Source organism: Myotis yumanensis, unplaced genomic scaffold (assembly GCF_028538775.1).
Source record: "Myotis yumanensis isolate MYYU_CA2020_CCGP unplaced genomic scaffold, mMyoYum1.0.hap1 SCAF_17, whole genome shotgun sequence".
Taxonomy (NCBI): Eukaryota; Metazoa; Chordata; class Mammalia; order Chiroptera; family Vespertilionidae; genus Myotis; species Myotis yumanensis.
In genome coordinates, this window is record NW_027223768.1 from 11,697,736 (window position 1) to 11,714,100 (window position 16,365).

The following is a 16,365-nucleotide window of genomic DNA, read 5'->3' on the forward strand; positions in this document are numbered from 1 at the left end:
TCTAGTCTAAGTTTATGTGTGTGTGTGTTTTAATTTTTTCTCTGGTTGGTAGGATATATTTTGTGCTTGTTTATAAATATACCTGCATCTGTGTGCAGTTAGATCTTTTAGTGTATCACATTAAGCGCCATGTCAGTCACCGGTGACTGATACTATACCTTCAGTCTGGAAGACAAAACAGGCTGGGCACTTAACGTGGTATCAGTGCACATGCTCTTTGTGAATGTGGAGAGTGGGGTGCTCTCACTGGCTGTACAGTGCATGTGTGGAACTGTGTGAGAACAAGAATTCAAATTGCATTTAACTAGCACCTACTTGATAACCCACCATGTGCCAAACAGTGGCTGGGTATTAGGGATACAATGGTGAGCTAAGAGAGCATGGAAGGCTTCCCTGAAGACACTGGAACCAACAGCTGGCGGATATGTAGGAGTTCATTAAGATGGGAGGGAAAGCTATCTTAGAAGAGAGAATACAAAGCAGGAAGCATAAAACACTGGAGAAGATAGGGGAAAGGCTGTAGTACCTGAAGCTCAGAAGGGAGAATGGTGCAGGGTGAGGCAGGGCTGAGAAAATATTTAAAAAGACTCAGTTTTATCCTGTGAGCAATGGTAAGTCAATGAATAGCTAAAATTATGGCTTAAGGTAATCAGTCACCCTGACTGCTGGGGAAGATTCACTCACAGAGTAGATATGGGCAGAAAAGCTAGTCCTTGCTGCAATCCCAAATAGGATCTCTCGGAGGCAAATGATCTAAGGAGGGACAGTGGAGAGGGAAGAAGTGCTGAACTCCAGAAATGGTTAGTGGTGGGATGGACAGGTTTTGAAGGACAATGAGTACTTTCAGGTGATCTAAATCCAGTCTGTAGGTGTCGCAGTGACTAAAAGCCACCTTTCTTTTGAGATCTTAAGGCCCTTAAGCATCATTGCTGTGTCTCACTTATCAAATAGTGGTTGTTGAATTTAGTGAATGCCCATTGAAATTTTCAGAATATTTTTGATAGAGAAGTGACCCTCTGATGACTCTCTTTCAACAAGGTGCCCTCAGTATCACTGTCCTTCGCCCTTTTTGTGAAGCATCGCCATGGCTGATGAAGAAAGAGCTCGATACAATTGTTCCTCCGAATCTTCAGTCGAGGACATGGGAGACATTTCCCCCAGTAGAGGTATAACTTTTCTGGCTGAAAAGTCACTAAATTTGCATATCCATCCATAAATGAACCAGAGTCTCAGGTCTTCTCACATATATTCATTCTTTAAAAAAAAATATTTTATTGATTTTTTACAGAGAGGAAGGGAGAGGGATAGAGAGTTAAAAACATCGATGAGAGAGAAACATCAATTCAGCTGCCTCCTGCACACCCCCTACTGGGGATATGCCTGCAACCAAGGTACATGCCCTTGACCAGAATCAAACCTGGGACCCTTCAGTCTGCAGGCCGATGTTCTATCCACTGAGCCAAACTGGTTAGGGCCATATTTTTTTTTATTATTATGTAAGTTGTGAATGGGTTTATGGAATTTTATTTTTTTAAATATATTATATTGATTTTTACAGAGAGGAAGGAAGAGGGATAGAGAGTTAGAAACATCAATGAGAGAGAAACATCGATCAGCTGCCTCTTGCACACCCCCTACTGGGGATGTGCCCACAACCAAGGTCCATGCCCTTGACCGGGATCGAACCTGAGACCCTTCAGTCCGCAGGACGATGCTCTAGCCACTGAGCCAAACCGGTTAGGGCTGGAATTTTATATTTGAAGACTTTGACACTGTAGATTTAGATACACCTGACCAACTAATCTGTTTTATTTCTTTTACCCTACATTGCAGGCTTGAACATCTTCTCATGACATAAAAATATCTGCTCTGAGTAACCCATGTTACAGTTCTGCTGTCATGGAATTACTGATATGCAATACAGAAATCTTCTCTCCACTGGTTCCTTATTTGTTAGTTTTAACGCACAATTTTTTTTTTATCTTATTAATTCATAAATTAAATTCACAAGAAAAATGTGAAGGATTATACACAGGGATTTAAACTATAATGTTAAAAAATAAATATTGTAATTAGGTCACAGTAGAAAAGCCCCCACCTGAAGTTTTTTTAAGAAAGAAAGAAAATATCTGGAGTGAGAACCTTGAAGTCCTGAATCTCACGAGACTTTCCATTTCATCTTGCAAGCAGTTTAAGTAATATGTCCAGCTTATTGTCAGGTGTTAAATTATTAAGTCAGTGAAGGCATTGATAAGATGATCAGAGAGAGATACTAGTGTTAAGTGAAGAGGATAATGTTTTGAGTTATGATGATTTTTGCTTTCCTGAATAATTTTGTAATAGCAGGGGCATAAAATAATGAACAATTAAGCCGCAGTGGTTCTCAACCTTCCTAATGCCACGACCTGTTAATACAGTTCCTCATGTTGTGGTGATCCCCAACCATAAAATTATTTTCGTTGCTACTTCATAACTGTAATTTTGCTACTGTTATGAATCGTAATGTAAATATCTGATATGCAGGATGTATTTTCAGGGGTTGCAACCCACAGTTTGAGAACTGCTGACAATGATCTCCTAGCCCTATATTTTAATTTGGTGACTATAATCAACATGGTGAATGAAGATGATCTGAATTCTAGTCCTGACTCTACCAATTATTAATGTGGGATTTGGGACAAGTCACACTGGACCTTTACTTCCTTATCTAAAAAATGAAAGGACACACCAAATGGCTCACTCAGGCTATATATCCAAGTTGGAAGCACTGCATTATGACAAATAATATGCGACATCTGAAATGAATGAAAGCAATTCATTCTCTTCCTCTGCAATTCCTGTAGCTATGACCACACCCTGTGGGAGTTGCCCAACCCAGGCAAGGCACTGAGTGGTTATCACTGACCAGGCAGTGGACACTGAATAGCAATTTAAAAGGGAGCACATCAGACACACTGCGGGGCATATGGCATCAAACCACACCACTCCTGAAAATAGAGGATAGCATAGAGATGAGAGTCCACTCTAAGGCAGACATTTCTGCTCAAGAGATCCTCAAAGATTCATGCTTATTCTAGAGTGAGCTCAAAGACCACTCAGGTCTGTAGATGGTTTCTCTCATTAAGTCAACATATTCATGGAACCAGAAAGTTAAAAATTGTTTTATTCCAAGTGTCTTTGGCTACCTGTGGGTATCAAAGGATAGTCTCATGCATTTGGCCTAAGCTAGGCTGTAGCCACATTGCCATGACACAGCACTGCTTGGCACTCCCCTAAGTGCCATCCACAAGACATCATGCAACAGGATTTTAAAATATGCAGATTCTCATTTCCATATAAAGAGGAAAACTTGCCCAATTTTGTTATCAAGTTTTCTTATACTTGTGAAACTTTTTGAGAACAATGATATTTTATTTATTTACCTTTTTTGCCTATGTATTCCCTAACTGTGGTTTCTAGCATAGTATTTAAATAATAAGAACTTAGGTTTTTTTTTAATGTTGATTTCTTGTGTGGTTGTTTTGCTTTGTTTTGTTAATAGAAAAAAACTCCAGGACCTCCGTTTGGCACTCAGATTTGGAAGGGCCTTAACATTGAGGCCAAACAGCTAGTGAGCACCCCCGCCCCTGTAGTCAAGAGCCCCAATGTGCTACAGATACGCCAGTTCATCCAGCACGAGATCATAAAGAATGAGGTGAAACTGAAGCTACAGATTTCCCTTAAGGTAATGGAATCCAAGTAACCTGCCCCAAAAGAATGAGGAACAGGTCAATCATTCCTCTTGGTTTGCCGAGGAACCTGAATTAATGTAACAGATGAGTGTCAATCTTCCAGAGGGGAGGACATTGAGAGGTATAAAATGCTAAATGAGTCCCATAAGGTGTAGGAAGTATTGAGATTCCAAAGACACTGAGAAGATAAGTAACTTTTATATATGATTGTTATATAGAGTCCTCACTTCTCATTGTGTGGAAAACTAGCCTAGTTACCTCTGGAAAAAGGTAGAACTGCATATTAATCTGAAATTTGTCTCTGAAAGAAAACTATTGTTGGTTTTTGGAAATGGCCTAAGAATTTGTAAATATTTAATTAATTGTATAAGCATATCTGTAACATCTCACTGTCTAGTATGTTAAATCTCAGAACAAGGATCATATGTTCTGAGATTTGGGTCTCCAGTACCTGACGTAGAACAGGGGACAATTATTTGTGGAAAAAGATCAAATATTTATGGAGAAAGTCAAGTATGTTCCTCTTGGAAGCAAAGGCATGCCTAAGCAACTTATATTCAAAGATAGAACCATAAAGGTTGTCCCTGGAAAGGACTCTGAAGATTATCTAATTACCTGTGTCCATTTTATTGGTGGGGACAGTGGAGCATATAGTTAGATGTGGGGCCTCTCTGAAGTCCTCATACAGTTCTAATGTCCTATGGCCCTTAAAGCTTTGCTTTTGTGCTTTTCAGATCTTTGCTTACTAACATATTAAAGAAGGGTCTTTCTAGATTGCTTGACCAGTAACTGCGGTGGCTGGTCATTGTGAATTTGTATATTCTTAATCTCTTTGTGATATTCCAAGTTGATGTTGACTAGTTTGGTGTCTCTCTCTACCTTATTTCTGATTTCTATTGATTCATTTTATTCTGCTGATTTAGGATTATATAAACCATATCCTAAAGAAAGAAGATGAGCTACAGGACATGACAGTTAAAGATTCCAGAACTGAGGAAGAGAGAGGCAACGCTGCAGATCTCCTCAAACTAGTTATGGTGAGACAGAATGTTCACACACCACTGTCCTTACTGTTGTTCCACTACTAGGTGCTCCAAGACAAAATCCTATAAGTAAGAGCTTGTTTCTGCCATTTCTGTGAGGCATTTTCTCCCTCCTTATAATTTCTTATTTCTGTGGAAATCTGACTTCTTATATATTGAATTTTTCAAATGTCTTTTTAGGCTCTTTCTTAAATCATAAATAACTCTGAAGGCTCTTAAAAGAAAAGTTTTTATTCTCTTAAGAGAAATTGATATTCTTTGAAACAGTGAATGAATTAGTGAAGGAAATAGGAAGGAGGAAGAAAAGGAGTTTCTACAACTTAAAATGATTTTTAGAAATTTGTTAAGTGAAAGAATTGACTAAAAAAATCAAATAAGATTTGTATAAGCATTAAAAATAATTCATTGTATAGTAATTTTCATAAAAGATCAAATTGATCACATAAGAATGCTTGTAAACAAAGTGAATTTTGTGTGCAATATAATAACTAAGGAATTTTCTCTTTATTTCAGTCTTTCCCTAAAATGGAAGAAACTATAAAAAGTCATGATACTCAAAGTAAGTACATTTAATTTTTTTCCAAAATATTTACATATTCCAAAAGAACAACCTTAAATACACTTTTCAGTCATTCTTGCGTCTAATAGCAAAGTTCTGTGTCGTATTTCTGTTGTTGTATTAGCCATGTTGTATCATTATTATTTATTCATATTTTTTTCTGCCTGAATTATGAGATTCTTGAAAACTGTGATTGCCTCTAATTCATCTTTAACATTAATCTTCTGAATAAAAAAAGTTAACATTTGGCTTCTATGTTAACCTTAACCTGTATCTAGAACATGGCTAAGACACAGGAAGAAAACAATCAACCAATGGGCACTCTCCCCCCTGCCCCCACACCCACACAGAACTTTGGAACCACTACACAATTGTCACCAAAACCTCACCCTATTTTACTTTATATCTACTCTTGGAAAATAGCCTCATTCAAAGCATTTTATTTTAGAATATGTATGGCTCCAAAAAAATTGGTTATATGGTTTCATAGTTCATGGCAGACAAGCAACATAGAAACTTGGTAATTTGGGTTTGATTTTTGGCCATCTGCAGCAGCCATGGCTTCATTAAGCCCACAGATGTGTTTTGTGTGTCCCCACCGTGTTAGCTTGAACAGTTTGTTTTGTTTATCTGAATTTTTCTTTTCTTGAAATGTCACTTGACCACATAGTAGCATGTGGCTCAAGATTGTAAACAGAAGAATCCATCACAACCCAGTGTCTCCCTGTCCTTACACACTGTTATCACTCTTCCCCCTGGGCAGTCCTTTATATTAAGGTTGCCAGATTTAGCAAATAAAAATAGAGAAGGCCCAGTTATATTTGACTTTCAGATAAAGAAAAAGTAATTTTTTAGTGCAAGTATTGGGACCCATTTATATTTTTAAAATATTACTTGTTTATCTGAAATTTATATTTAATTAGTTGCCCTATACTCTATCTGGTAAACCTACCTTTCAGCATTTGAATTCATAACCTCTGGCATGAGGGAACAGTCTCCAGAGAGGTAAATGGGTAGGTTGCCCAAAAGTGAAAGACAAATTAAATATATTTTTGAAACACAAAAATTAACAAACAAACAGATGCGGGAGTCAAACAGGGTCTTGCATACTTATAGCAGCCCCTGACATATTAATAGTAGCGATCCGGGGCCAAGGCTCCCCACAGGATTTCCTAGGACACTAGTCTCTGAGGTGGCTCCACCAAGAATGACTTGTATGATGTAAGTTTAGATAATGCTGCATGTGGCTTTATGTTCTTAGAGAGCCACAATATACACTAAATAATGGAGGATGCAGAGAAGTCCCTCACAATGAAACATAGTGATAGTTGGTGTGATACTTACACTAAAAAATTATTGGTTGTTTATCTGCAATTCAAATGTAACTGGGCCTTTTCTATTGTTATTTGCTAAATCTGGTAACCTTAATATCAGGGGCTTCCCAGAGGAAGAGGACAGGGAGACAATAGGGTTGTGATGGATTCTGTATGACCTGGTGTTTCCCAAGCTCATATACCCATGAGCCTTGTTTCTTTTTTTAATCTCCTATTAACATCCCACCAAGACCATGATCTGTGGAATGAACTCTAAGAGTCACTTCCCAATTTATCAAAGGAACAACCACATTGTATTACATTCATACCCTTAGATTTAGATCTTCATAGTTTTGTGTGTTTTTTCTTTTTGGGAAAAAAAAAGACAGAACAATTTCAATAAAACGGGTACTTTTTCAGTGCTTCAGATACAATGAAATTCAGTCAGGTAGATTCTGATCCCCTAATAACATGTCACTATGTTTCCTTTTTTAAAAAAAACCACACATTTTTATTGATTTCAGAGAGGAAGAGAGAGGGAGATAGAAACATCAATGATGAGAGAGAATTACTGATTGGTTGCCTCCTGCAGGCCCCTCACTGGGGCTCGAACCTACAACTCAGGCATGTGCCCCTACTGGGAATCAAACCATACCTCCTGGTTCATAGGTTGACACTCAACCACTGAGCCACACTGGCTGGGCACTACGTTTCTCATTTTGTCCTCTAGTAGGGCACTGCGTAAACATTCACTGTTACAGTACAGCTTGATCATGGAAATCCTAGTAAACACTTGATGGATTAAAGAAAGGCTCTTAGACAGTATCTCTAACGAGACATTAGGTATTGCTTGTGTGTGGGATTGTGTTGTAAAGTTAAATGAATCTATTTTTAAAGTTGCAGCCCACCTAATTGATTTGTACAAGCAGTCTTTGACTTCTGTTCCGGAGTGTCTGCCAGACCCATTTGATACAGAGCTCTCTGAAAAGAAATTGAAGTAAGCTGATCCAATAATGTTCTCTACTTAGTATTAAGCATGCAGTGATTGAGGGATGGAGAGATGTGGGTATCATAACCATGGGTGACCACATCCACGAGATCTCCGCCTTTCATCCGCCACACTGTCAACAACTTACCATACAGGGGTGGTTTTCTTTTATTGTTTGCCAGCCGAGAGCATTGCCTCTCTTGCTTTAGAAGCATGTGCATTTCTTTATTCATTCACTGATCCAAATGGACATGTATGGCATGCCCATTATGTGAAAAGCTTCATGCTGGGAGCTGGAGATAGAGTGATAGATAACAACTCGACCAGTGCCATCTTGGAGCTTATAAGATAGCATCGGAAACAGCCCCAAAGCAAGTCAACACATAGGCATGTCATGACAGATTGCGAGAAATGCCACGGAAGGTATATGGGGCCCCAGAAGGAAAATGACAGAGGGCCCTATTTTATGACTTCAAAAATACGGCTGCTGGGAAGGGGGACTCTTTTGGAAAAATATGCTTTTAGACCTTTCAAAGCATCACATGGACTTATCCCAGAGGCAGCCGGATAGTGGACACTAAGTAACCTAAGATATGGCCAATTAAGGTAACAGAGAAAGAGCCAACTGTGTGGAAAGTCAGCAAAGTATCGTATTGCCTTTTTGGTCATAAGTCTCTTTCCTTTCACATAGGCACGCAGCAACAGTAAAGCACTGGAAAGAGAAGATAGCTCAGAAGAGGTAATCCATTCTGAAGTATATATACATAAACATATGAAAAAGTCCAGCTTTGTGGAATCATAGAATCTTAGAGGAGGAAGGGTTGGGAGGTTCTACCGTCCAGGCTCCCTGCTGTGATCTGAATCTCTTCTGCGTTTCTGCCAATGGTCATTTAGCTTTTGTGTGACCATGTCCTTATCTCTTGAGGATGCCCATTGGACCAGTAGGGGTGGATCCTCTCCCTCTCATAAGTAAGAACGCTCTCTGTGCTTTGCTAATTTTAATTACTGATAAATAATCCAGAACTTAATGCAGAGCGTAGTTATAAACATTCAAGGATTCATATAACTCATCTGAGGATGTGCTCTAAGCATCATGTGCTTTGGTTTCCTTTCAATCCTAGCCAATGATTCCAACTTCAACTCTCTTGCCATAAAGAGGTAGATATATTTACTGAGCATATAGTAGTATATATGGTACTATTGTACACATTGGTATGGCTCCCCTCCAGAATGACTTCCAGATGAATATGCTTCTTAATAACAATGTCTGGGTTACCTTATGGCATGTGTTGGAGAAGTGGTGAGATAAGACTTTAAGTCTCTTGGCCCACCCTACATACAAGGTCAAAGTGTAAGGTGTATACTGTCTCATAGAATATCCCTGGAAGGATTTTCAAGTGCCTGGTGAGAGTGATTGCCTGTGGGGAGGGAGGTTGGGAGGTTAGGTTAGGGGACAGTGTGGGATGGAGACTTCCTTTTTATTATGTACTCTTCAATACCTTTAGAATTGTGTACATGTGTTATCCATTCACGTTTTTTAGAATTTTGGAACACTAAAATTTTAATTTTAACCAAGAGGTAGGTAATAGAAAGCCAATGTAAGTTTTTGAAAAAGAAAGTGAAACACATAGATATGTGTCATAGAAAAACAAGTGTTGGCAGCATGCATAATGGATTGGGGAGGAGGATTAAGGAAGGAGAAAGTTTCAAGGAAATTTGAGGTGGTCAAAAATGTTAGATGATATGGAAGTGTCAGAAAGGAGAATGAACGGGGAAATTAGGGTTTATCAGTTGGAAGGTTTATTGATGTCTTTTGTGAGAACAGTTTTAAGAAAGTGGTAGGCAATAGGCACACTGCCGTAGGTTGATGAATGAATCCGTGAGGCCGTAGAGACGAGACATGTTAATGAGAAATTATTGTTTAAATTAGATGATATTTTGATTCAGCCAGTATTTCCAGAGAAGCCATCCAGTGTAAGAGAGCACTGTTTTAGTTCAGTAAAATTTACTCCAGGAATTCAGTTTGTTTATCTATAAAACGAGGATGATTGGACTACCTAATACCTAAGGTCAGCTCACACACTGGGTGACTAATTGCTAATTAGCAAGTGCACTTATCAAGATCGTAGGCTTGGGGGAGGCAGCCTGGGTTTTAATTTGGACTTGACTTCCTACTAGCTAATGATTTAGGGTGGGTTACATAACTTCTCTAGGCCTTGGCTTTTTGGGCAATACAATAGGAATAATAATATTAACTGAGAATTCTTGTAAGATTAAATATAAAGTACTTTGCAAAGTGTCTGGCATATAATAAGCACTTAAAATGGAAAACTATATCAGATAGGATTAGGTTGAGCTACATTTAACAGACAGCCCCCAAATCAATGCTTTTATAAGAAAGAAGTAGACAGCACCACATCATCAGATTCCTTCTTTTCATCTATTCTATCGTTCACAGCACATGATTTCCATCCTTAAGGTTGCTTCATGGTTGCAGAATGACTGCCACAACTCCAGCCATTTCATCCATATTTCAGAAAGTAGACAAATAAATGAGACAAGGACAAAGGGAAAGCCTCCCAGCTGAGTTAGCCTTCTTTAAAAAGCTACCTGGAGTCTTACTCAGGGAATTTAGTTTACTTCTCATTGCCTGTCTTTACATGTGAAAAGTATAGTTTTTAGCTGGTATATGTCTCCCCAGTGTAGGGTTCTGATATTGGAAAGACATCTAGCAGGATGATGATGCTTTTATTTCACTTTGTAATCACTGATCACATTATTCATAAACTTTTACTTAGGCTTTTGTTACTTCTGCTTCTGAAATTATGCAGATTAGAAGAATCTAGTTGGCTTTAAGACCATGGGGTTTTTAGTCTTTTGAGGTCAACTGTAAAACCAACCAGCTGGTATCATTATTTGCTATCTTATAATGAAAGGCTGATTTCTAAGTAGGAAAAATGACTGGGATGTAGAGCTAAAACACAAGCAAATAATATTTTGAAATATTTTATGTCTCTTTTGCATAATTATGGAACTACTGACCAGGAAAGAGATTGAAAACACAAACAACTATTTAATGAAAATTAGGAACAAAGTAGTATCACCTTACTTCAAATCTGAATTTAGCAAGACATTTCAGTCTCAGGTAACTGAATGTAATTAACAATTATTGAATAAGAGTCCTTTTAAAAGTTGACATAGTGCATATGCTATTATATAATGTTCCTTTCCTGAAGTTACTTCTTTCCTACATCTAATCCGCTAACTAACCTATACCCTTCAAATCCATGTCTTCAAGAGCATATAAGAGAGAGACCTAATTTCAAGTCTTACACTTAAGTCGTGTTCTCTACCAATGTGTTACTACCTCTCCATCTCCCTGCCTTGAATTATCACTATTAATTGCCTTATCCCATCTATTTTAAGCCATTTTTTGTGTCAAATTCTCCCTATTGATGCTCATCCTATGATAAATCCAAGTTTTATTCATTAAGGTTTTTATTCAATTGAAATTCTGTTACCCATTGGCTGCTGAGATAACTCTAAGTTATTATAAGTTCAGAATTCCCTGTGTTGCTATAAAAACTCCAGACACTATTATTAACCGGAGGCTGCCTGAGAAGAAATTATAGGAAACTAATTAACAAAATCTACAATTGAGTTAATAAGTCTCTTGAAAAACTTTTAGCTTACAAAACTTCATTTCCAGGACCTTAAAAAAGAGACTTTGATCATTGCTCAACAATTTAACATGCTCGTGGCAGCTGCCTTTCAGCCATATTAAGTCTAAAATTATTCTTTTGGTTTTTCCTTATCTGTACACCCTTTCTGGAAACTTGTCTCCATTTACAAAGAAAGGTGAAGATGTGAGCAAAACAACTGAGAAAAATACAAGTGGTCTTCATCCAGGTAATATGCTTGTGTAGCTCTTATTCCTGTGACTGTGCCTAAATGAAGAATACCCGATAGTGGCTCTGAGGCCATAACTAGTTCCTACCACCCTTTGCCTTAGTAATAGCTAATGACATGACCTGCTGTGACCTGTATATTAGTCCTGCCTGACTTATATGAGGAAAGCAAGATGTAACTCAATTCTCTATGAAGGAGAATTCTTGCCAAAAATCCTTAAACTGAATTTGATTAACAGGAAACAATTAAACAAACCCAAAATGTAGGCATTTTTTTAAAGACAATTGTCCTGGACTCTTCAGACAAATCAGTATTATTAAAAGAAAAAGATGGAGTAACTATTCTATATTAAAAGAGACTAAGGAGTCATGAAAACAACATGCAGTGCACGCACTTTGGATGTGGTTTGAGAAAAACAATCATAAAAGATATTGTAGGGCAACTACATGAGTTTGATTGGGGGACTCTGTCAGCAGGCTTTGTGGCATTACTGTAGTGTTTCCTGAGTGTGATGATGGGTCAGAGTTTGCAAAGCAAAGATTAAGGCTGGAACAGGGGCTTATAAGTGTGATGGGGAGAAATCAGGGGTGAAGGTTGATGCTTCTACCTGCCACCTACACAGACATCACTAATCAATCAAGCCTACTTTCCTCTTGAGACGGGGAAAGGCCTGTTTTTCAGCACAGTCCTCCAGGCAGCCACCACCATTCATTCAACCAGGGTTGGCCCACACAAGTTGGTCCTTGATATATTTATTTAAAATGTGTTCATATTGCACTGATTCTTTAGAGAGATATATTTTAATTAACAATTACATGTTCAGCCCTAGCCAAGTGACTCACTTAGTTAGAGTATCATACCATGCACTCCAAAAGGTTTCAGGTTCCACTCCAGGTTAGGTCCCTGGTCAATTGATGTTTCTCTCTCCCCTCACCCCCTAAAGTCAATAAATACATATCCTTGGGTGAAGATTTTTATAAAAGAATTACATGTCCACAGTAATGAATGCATTTAAGATGAGAAAATTTTAAAAAATTCACATCTCAGTTATTCTTGCCAGATAACATAGGCCAAATTACTTGGTCTCTATTTCATAACCCAACAAGATAGCTACTACTACATAGTCATAAGCCCAGAAAGAACCAGCTAGCTCCCAGGGAGTGTGAGCCCCAATTTGTTAATGGCAAGCACTGCATCATATAGGAAGAATCATTGCCTCTTAGTAGCTTTTTTTCAATGTAGTCTTTCTCAAGTGTGGGGGGTGAGCACCTTGTTCATTGTAAAGAACACAAACATTAGTAGTGATTGTACCATTGTCTGGAATATCACCTTATAATATTTGTTTTAGGTTTTCTAGATCCCCAGCCAAAAGAAGTTGTAGAACAGGGACCCTCAGATAGGGCTTTTTCCCCAAAATCGGAGAGTTCTGTGAATATCAAGGAGTTTGCTAACCAGAAGGAAACTGAAAATCTCTCCAAGTCTCCCACAGGTATGGTAATCATTTGCTTTATCTCACTGTCTCTCAAAACTGGACATTATGTCCTTTCGGAGTATGGGAGATGGTACTGGGTGTTGAAGGTACAGTTGTGGTTATATAAAAATTTCTATAGTGTCTATGGGAGATGGTACTGGGTGTTGAAGGTATGGTTGTGGTTATAGAAAAATTTCTATAGTATCATGGACCCCGGAGCTGTGGAAATGTGAAAGGATTCTTAGCATGATGTGGATACATTGGCAGGTTGGTTAATATGTTGGGTTTGGGAGGATGAGAAAGCCCGATTGCAAAGGAGTGGATATAATGGTGGAATATATAATCCATTCCAAAGAAACAGGAAAGCAAGACAAGAATGAGACAAGTGATTGTTTAAAATGAGGAAGTCAATTGATTACAGGTCTCAATGAGGTTAAATAATTGCTTGTTAAATATGATAGAGTAATAAGCTAGAAGAATAGGAGGTGATGATATATAGAGGGAAGCTTGAAATGAGAGTTTGAAAGTGGTAAAATTATTGGTGTTGGCAAGGTCAAAAATATGACATGAGAGTTTCTGAGATAGAAGAGGAAACTATGAAGAAATGAGATGATCGAGAATCAGAGAGGATATTGTGATGTCACCAAGAAACATGGAGTGGAAGGCCACCCTAGGTGTCAAGAGCTCCAGTGAATCAAGGGAATGATGGAGAGGTCAGTCAATGATAGCTGCTTGGAGATGTCATAGGTAATGCAGCCTGATGGCAGGAGCTTTAAAGGAATGGGAGTTTTCGAAGAGGAAACAAACTACTTTGAATCAAGGGTACCTACTGCTGCCCTGGGCTCTGATACTTGAGATAAGACATGGTAATGTGGCCTCTTTAAAAGAAGTAAATTAATATTCATATAAACAGCAATGTTGTTGTTGTTGTTTGTTAATCTTCACCTGACGGTATTTTTTCCATTGATTTTTAGAGAGTGGAAGGAAAGGAGGGAGGAAGAGAGACAGAGAGAGAGAGAGAGAGAGAGAGAGGAGCATCAATGTGAGAGACACACATTGGTTGATTGCCTCCCACACATGCCCCAGGGATAGAGCCTGCAATCCAGGTATGTGCCCTGAATGGGGAATCACACATGTGACCCTTTGGTGTGAGGACACTCTAACCACTCATCCACATAGGAGTGTTTGTGTCTGACTGCCTGTCTCTCTGGGCATCCTCCCTGCCTTCATCTTGCTCTATCCCTACTTGTCCTGTTTGATTTTATCCTCTTCTACAAAGGACAGGCTATGTCCATTACTACAGAGGTCCAAGGTTCTGATTCTTCCAGGTCCATAACCCAGTCAGCGACATGGGATTATCCCTGTCAGCTTCAGTGGGAATATTCCAGTGAAGGTCCTGTGTTGCCTTCCCTTGGCTCATGTACCATCCTGATGGCTGGATCCAGGGATGTCATGGCACCAGAAGTATATGTGGCAGGAGTAGGTGTGGAGAGGGGCGATATGGAGAGTGCTGAGAGCACAAAGATTATAATTACCATAACCCTCAACTCAGAGATGCTGTTTGCAAAATATACCCATGGTGCTTGCCTGCAGATAGTGGACATTCAAATATTGGTCCCTTCCCTTTCCTGTCTTGATGACTTTTGAATCTGGGAAAAGATGATTAATATTATGATCTAAAATACAATTCTTATTTCAACTGCCTGAGTATTTGGAGAAATGCAGCAATGTGGATCATCTACTCTTGCTTACTCCTCACCAAATGTGGTAACTTGAGGATTAACTTCCCTGGCTCAATTTACCTGTAATTACTACCACTTTTTAAGAACTATACATATAATAGTTGAGCCAAAGAGATTCTCAAGATTTTGTCCTCATTAGTTTTAAGAAATCTTTCAGAATCAATGTTTTCTTGTATTTGTACCTCATTGATTCAGTGGAAAGAACCCTGAACATCTCAGTATGAATTCAGTTTATCAAGGCAAGTCACTCAGCTTCATAGAATCTGATTTTTCTGATTTAATTAGAAAAGGTTATACTAATAGCATCTCGTCAAGTTGGTGTGAGGACCAACATTGGGTAAAATCTCTTCGTAAAATGTACAGATATAACACTAGAATTAATTTTTTTTTTTAAAAAAGCCTTGTTCCTTTAAATGAGCTCTTAAAAAAGAAGAAAAGTTTTCCAAGTCAATGTTCAGTATTTCCTGGGATGACCTCGAGTGTCTCTGAATAAAATGTCCATGTGGTAATTTCAACTTTCTCTCTAACAGAATCAGATATGTGTCTGCCCGTGAAAATCCCAACCCAGTCGTTGCTGCAGGATGTCAGAGGACAAGCCAGGAAGGAGAAAGTGAAGATACCTCACTATTTGATGAGTTCCAAGCCCAAGTCTCTACCTCTCACAAAGGTAAAAGACATGGGGACACATTTCCCAGAGCTAAGCAGCATTTTATGTAAACCTGACCCATTGGAGTGATTGATGGCCAGCCACTGCGCGCTATTTACTAGACGTACCATCTCACCGTGAAGGCCTGCAGGTCACACACAGAGGAACTAAGTCAGTGCTTTGCTCTTATAGGCTCACTGGAGGAATTGGTAGCTTGAAATCAGCCCAGCTGGGAGTTCGTAATCATAGAAATTGACAATTGCTGTTAATCAGGGTTCTTTTCAGGAAGCCAGTGTTACCAGCACACTGCTGGCTAAGGGGTCATTGGCCACACTTCTCGTGACTCTTAGGATAAAATCCAGTATCTTAGCCTGACGACAAGTGTGGCCCCGTTTGGATCACCTTGCCCCAAACTCACTGTACTTCCGCCATCGTGGGTTGTTAGTTCTTTAGTTCTTAGATCTTTAAAAGCATCCAACTCCTTCCTCCTTTAGAGCCTCAGAGATCAAGAGTCCACATCAGCTCTGCTGGAAGCCTTCCTTGAGCCCATCAGACAGGTTTTGATGTTATCCTTCTATACTTTCATGGCACCCTGTGCCCATCACAGAATCTGTCACAATGAATATAATTGATGTGATGGGAGTGCTTCTCAAACTTAAATGTGCACACGAATTACCTAAAGATCTTGTCAAAATACAGATTCGGACTCACTGGTGTGGGGGCCTGGGATTCTGCAGCTCTGACAAGCTCCCAGGTGAGGTCAGTGCTGCAGATCTGAGGAGTACCAAGTGCATAGGGCAGTGGTTCTCAAAGTGTGGTCACCTGACCCAGCAGCACTGGCAACACCTGAGACCTTGTTATAAATGCAAGGTCATGACCCCATCCCATATTTACGGACAAGAAACTCTGGGGATGAAGTCAACAATTGGAGTCTGAGTGAGTCCTGGAGTTGATTCCAATGGG

General features: G+C 39.0%; 1 protein-coding gene across 6 annotated transcripts in view; it reads left to right on the forward strand.

Annotated features, from left to right (window-relative positions):
* SPAG17 (sperm associated antigen 17) overlaps positions 1-16,365 on the forward strand; it is a 132,543-nt gene that overhangs the window by 106,333 nt on the left and 9,845 nt on the right. For 5 of the 6 annotated variants that reach the window (XM_070396525.1, XM_070396526.1, XM_070396528.1 and 2 more), the window contains 10 exons: positions 1,039-1,166; positions 3,542-3,724; positions 4,655-4,768; positions 5,288-5,333; positions 7,544-7,643; positions 8,326-8,373; positions 10,680-10,779; positions 11,489-11,543; positions 12,892-13,032; positions 15,287-15,423. In XM_070396525.1, coding sequence (XP_070252626.1) covers positions 1,039-1,166; positions 3,542-3,724; positions 4,655-4,768; positions 5,288-5,333; positions 7,544-7,643; positions 8,326-8,373; positions 10,680-10,779; positions 11,489-11,543; positions 12,892-13,032; positions 15,287-15,423 — 1,052 coding nt within the window. Of the gene's footprint in view, positions 1-1,038; positions 1,167-3,541; positions 3,725-4,654; positions 4,769-5,287; positions 5,334-7,543; positions 7,644-8,325; positions 8,374-10,679; positions 10,780-11,488; positions 11,544-12,891; positions 13,033-15,286; positions 15,424-16,365 lie in introns of those variants that run through there. The other variant, XM_070396530.1, reaches the window with a different exon arrangement.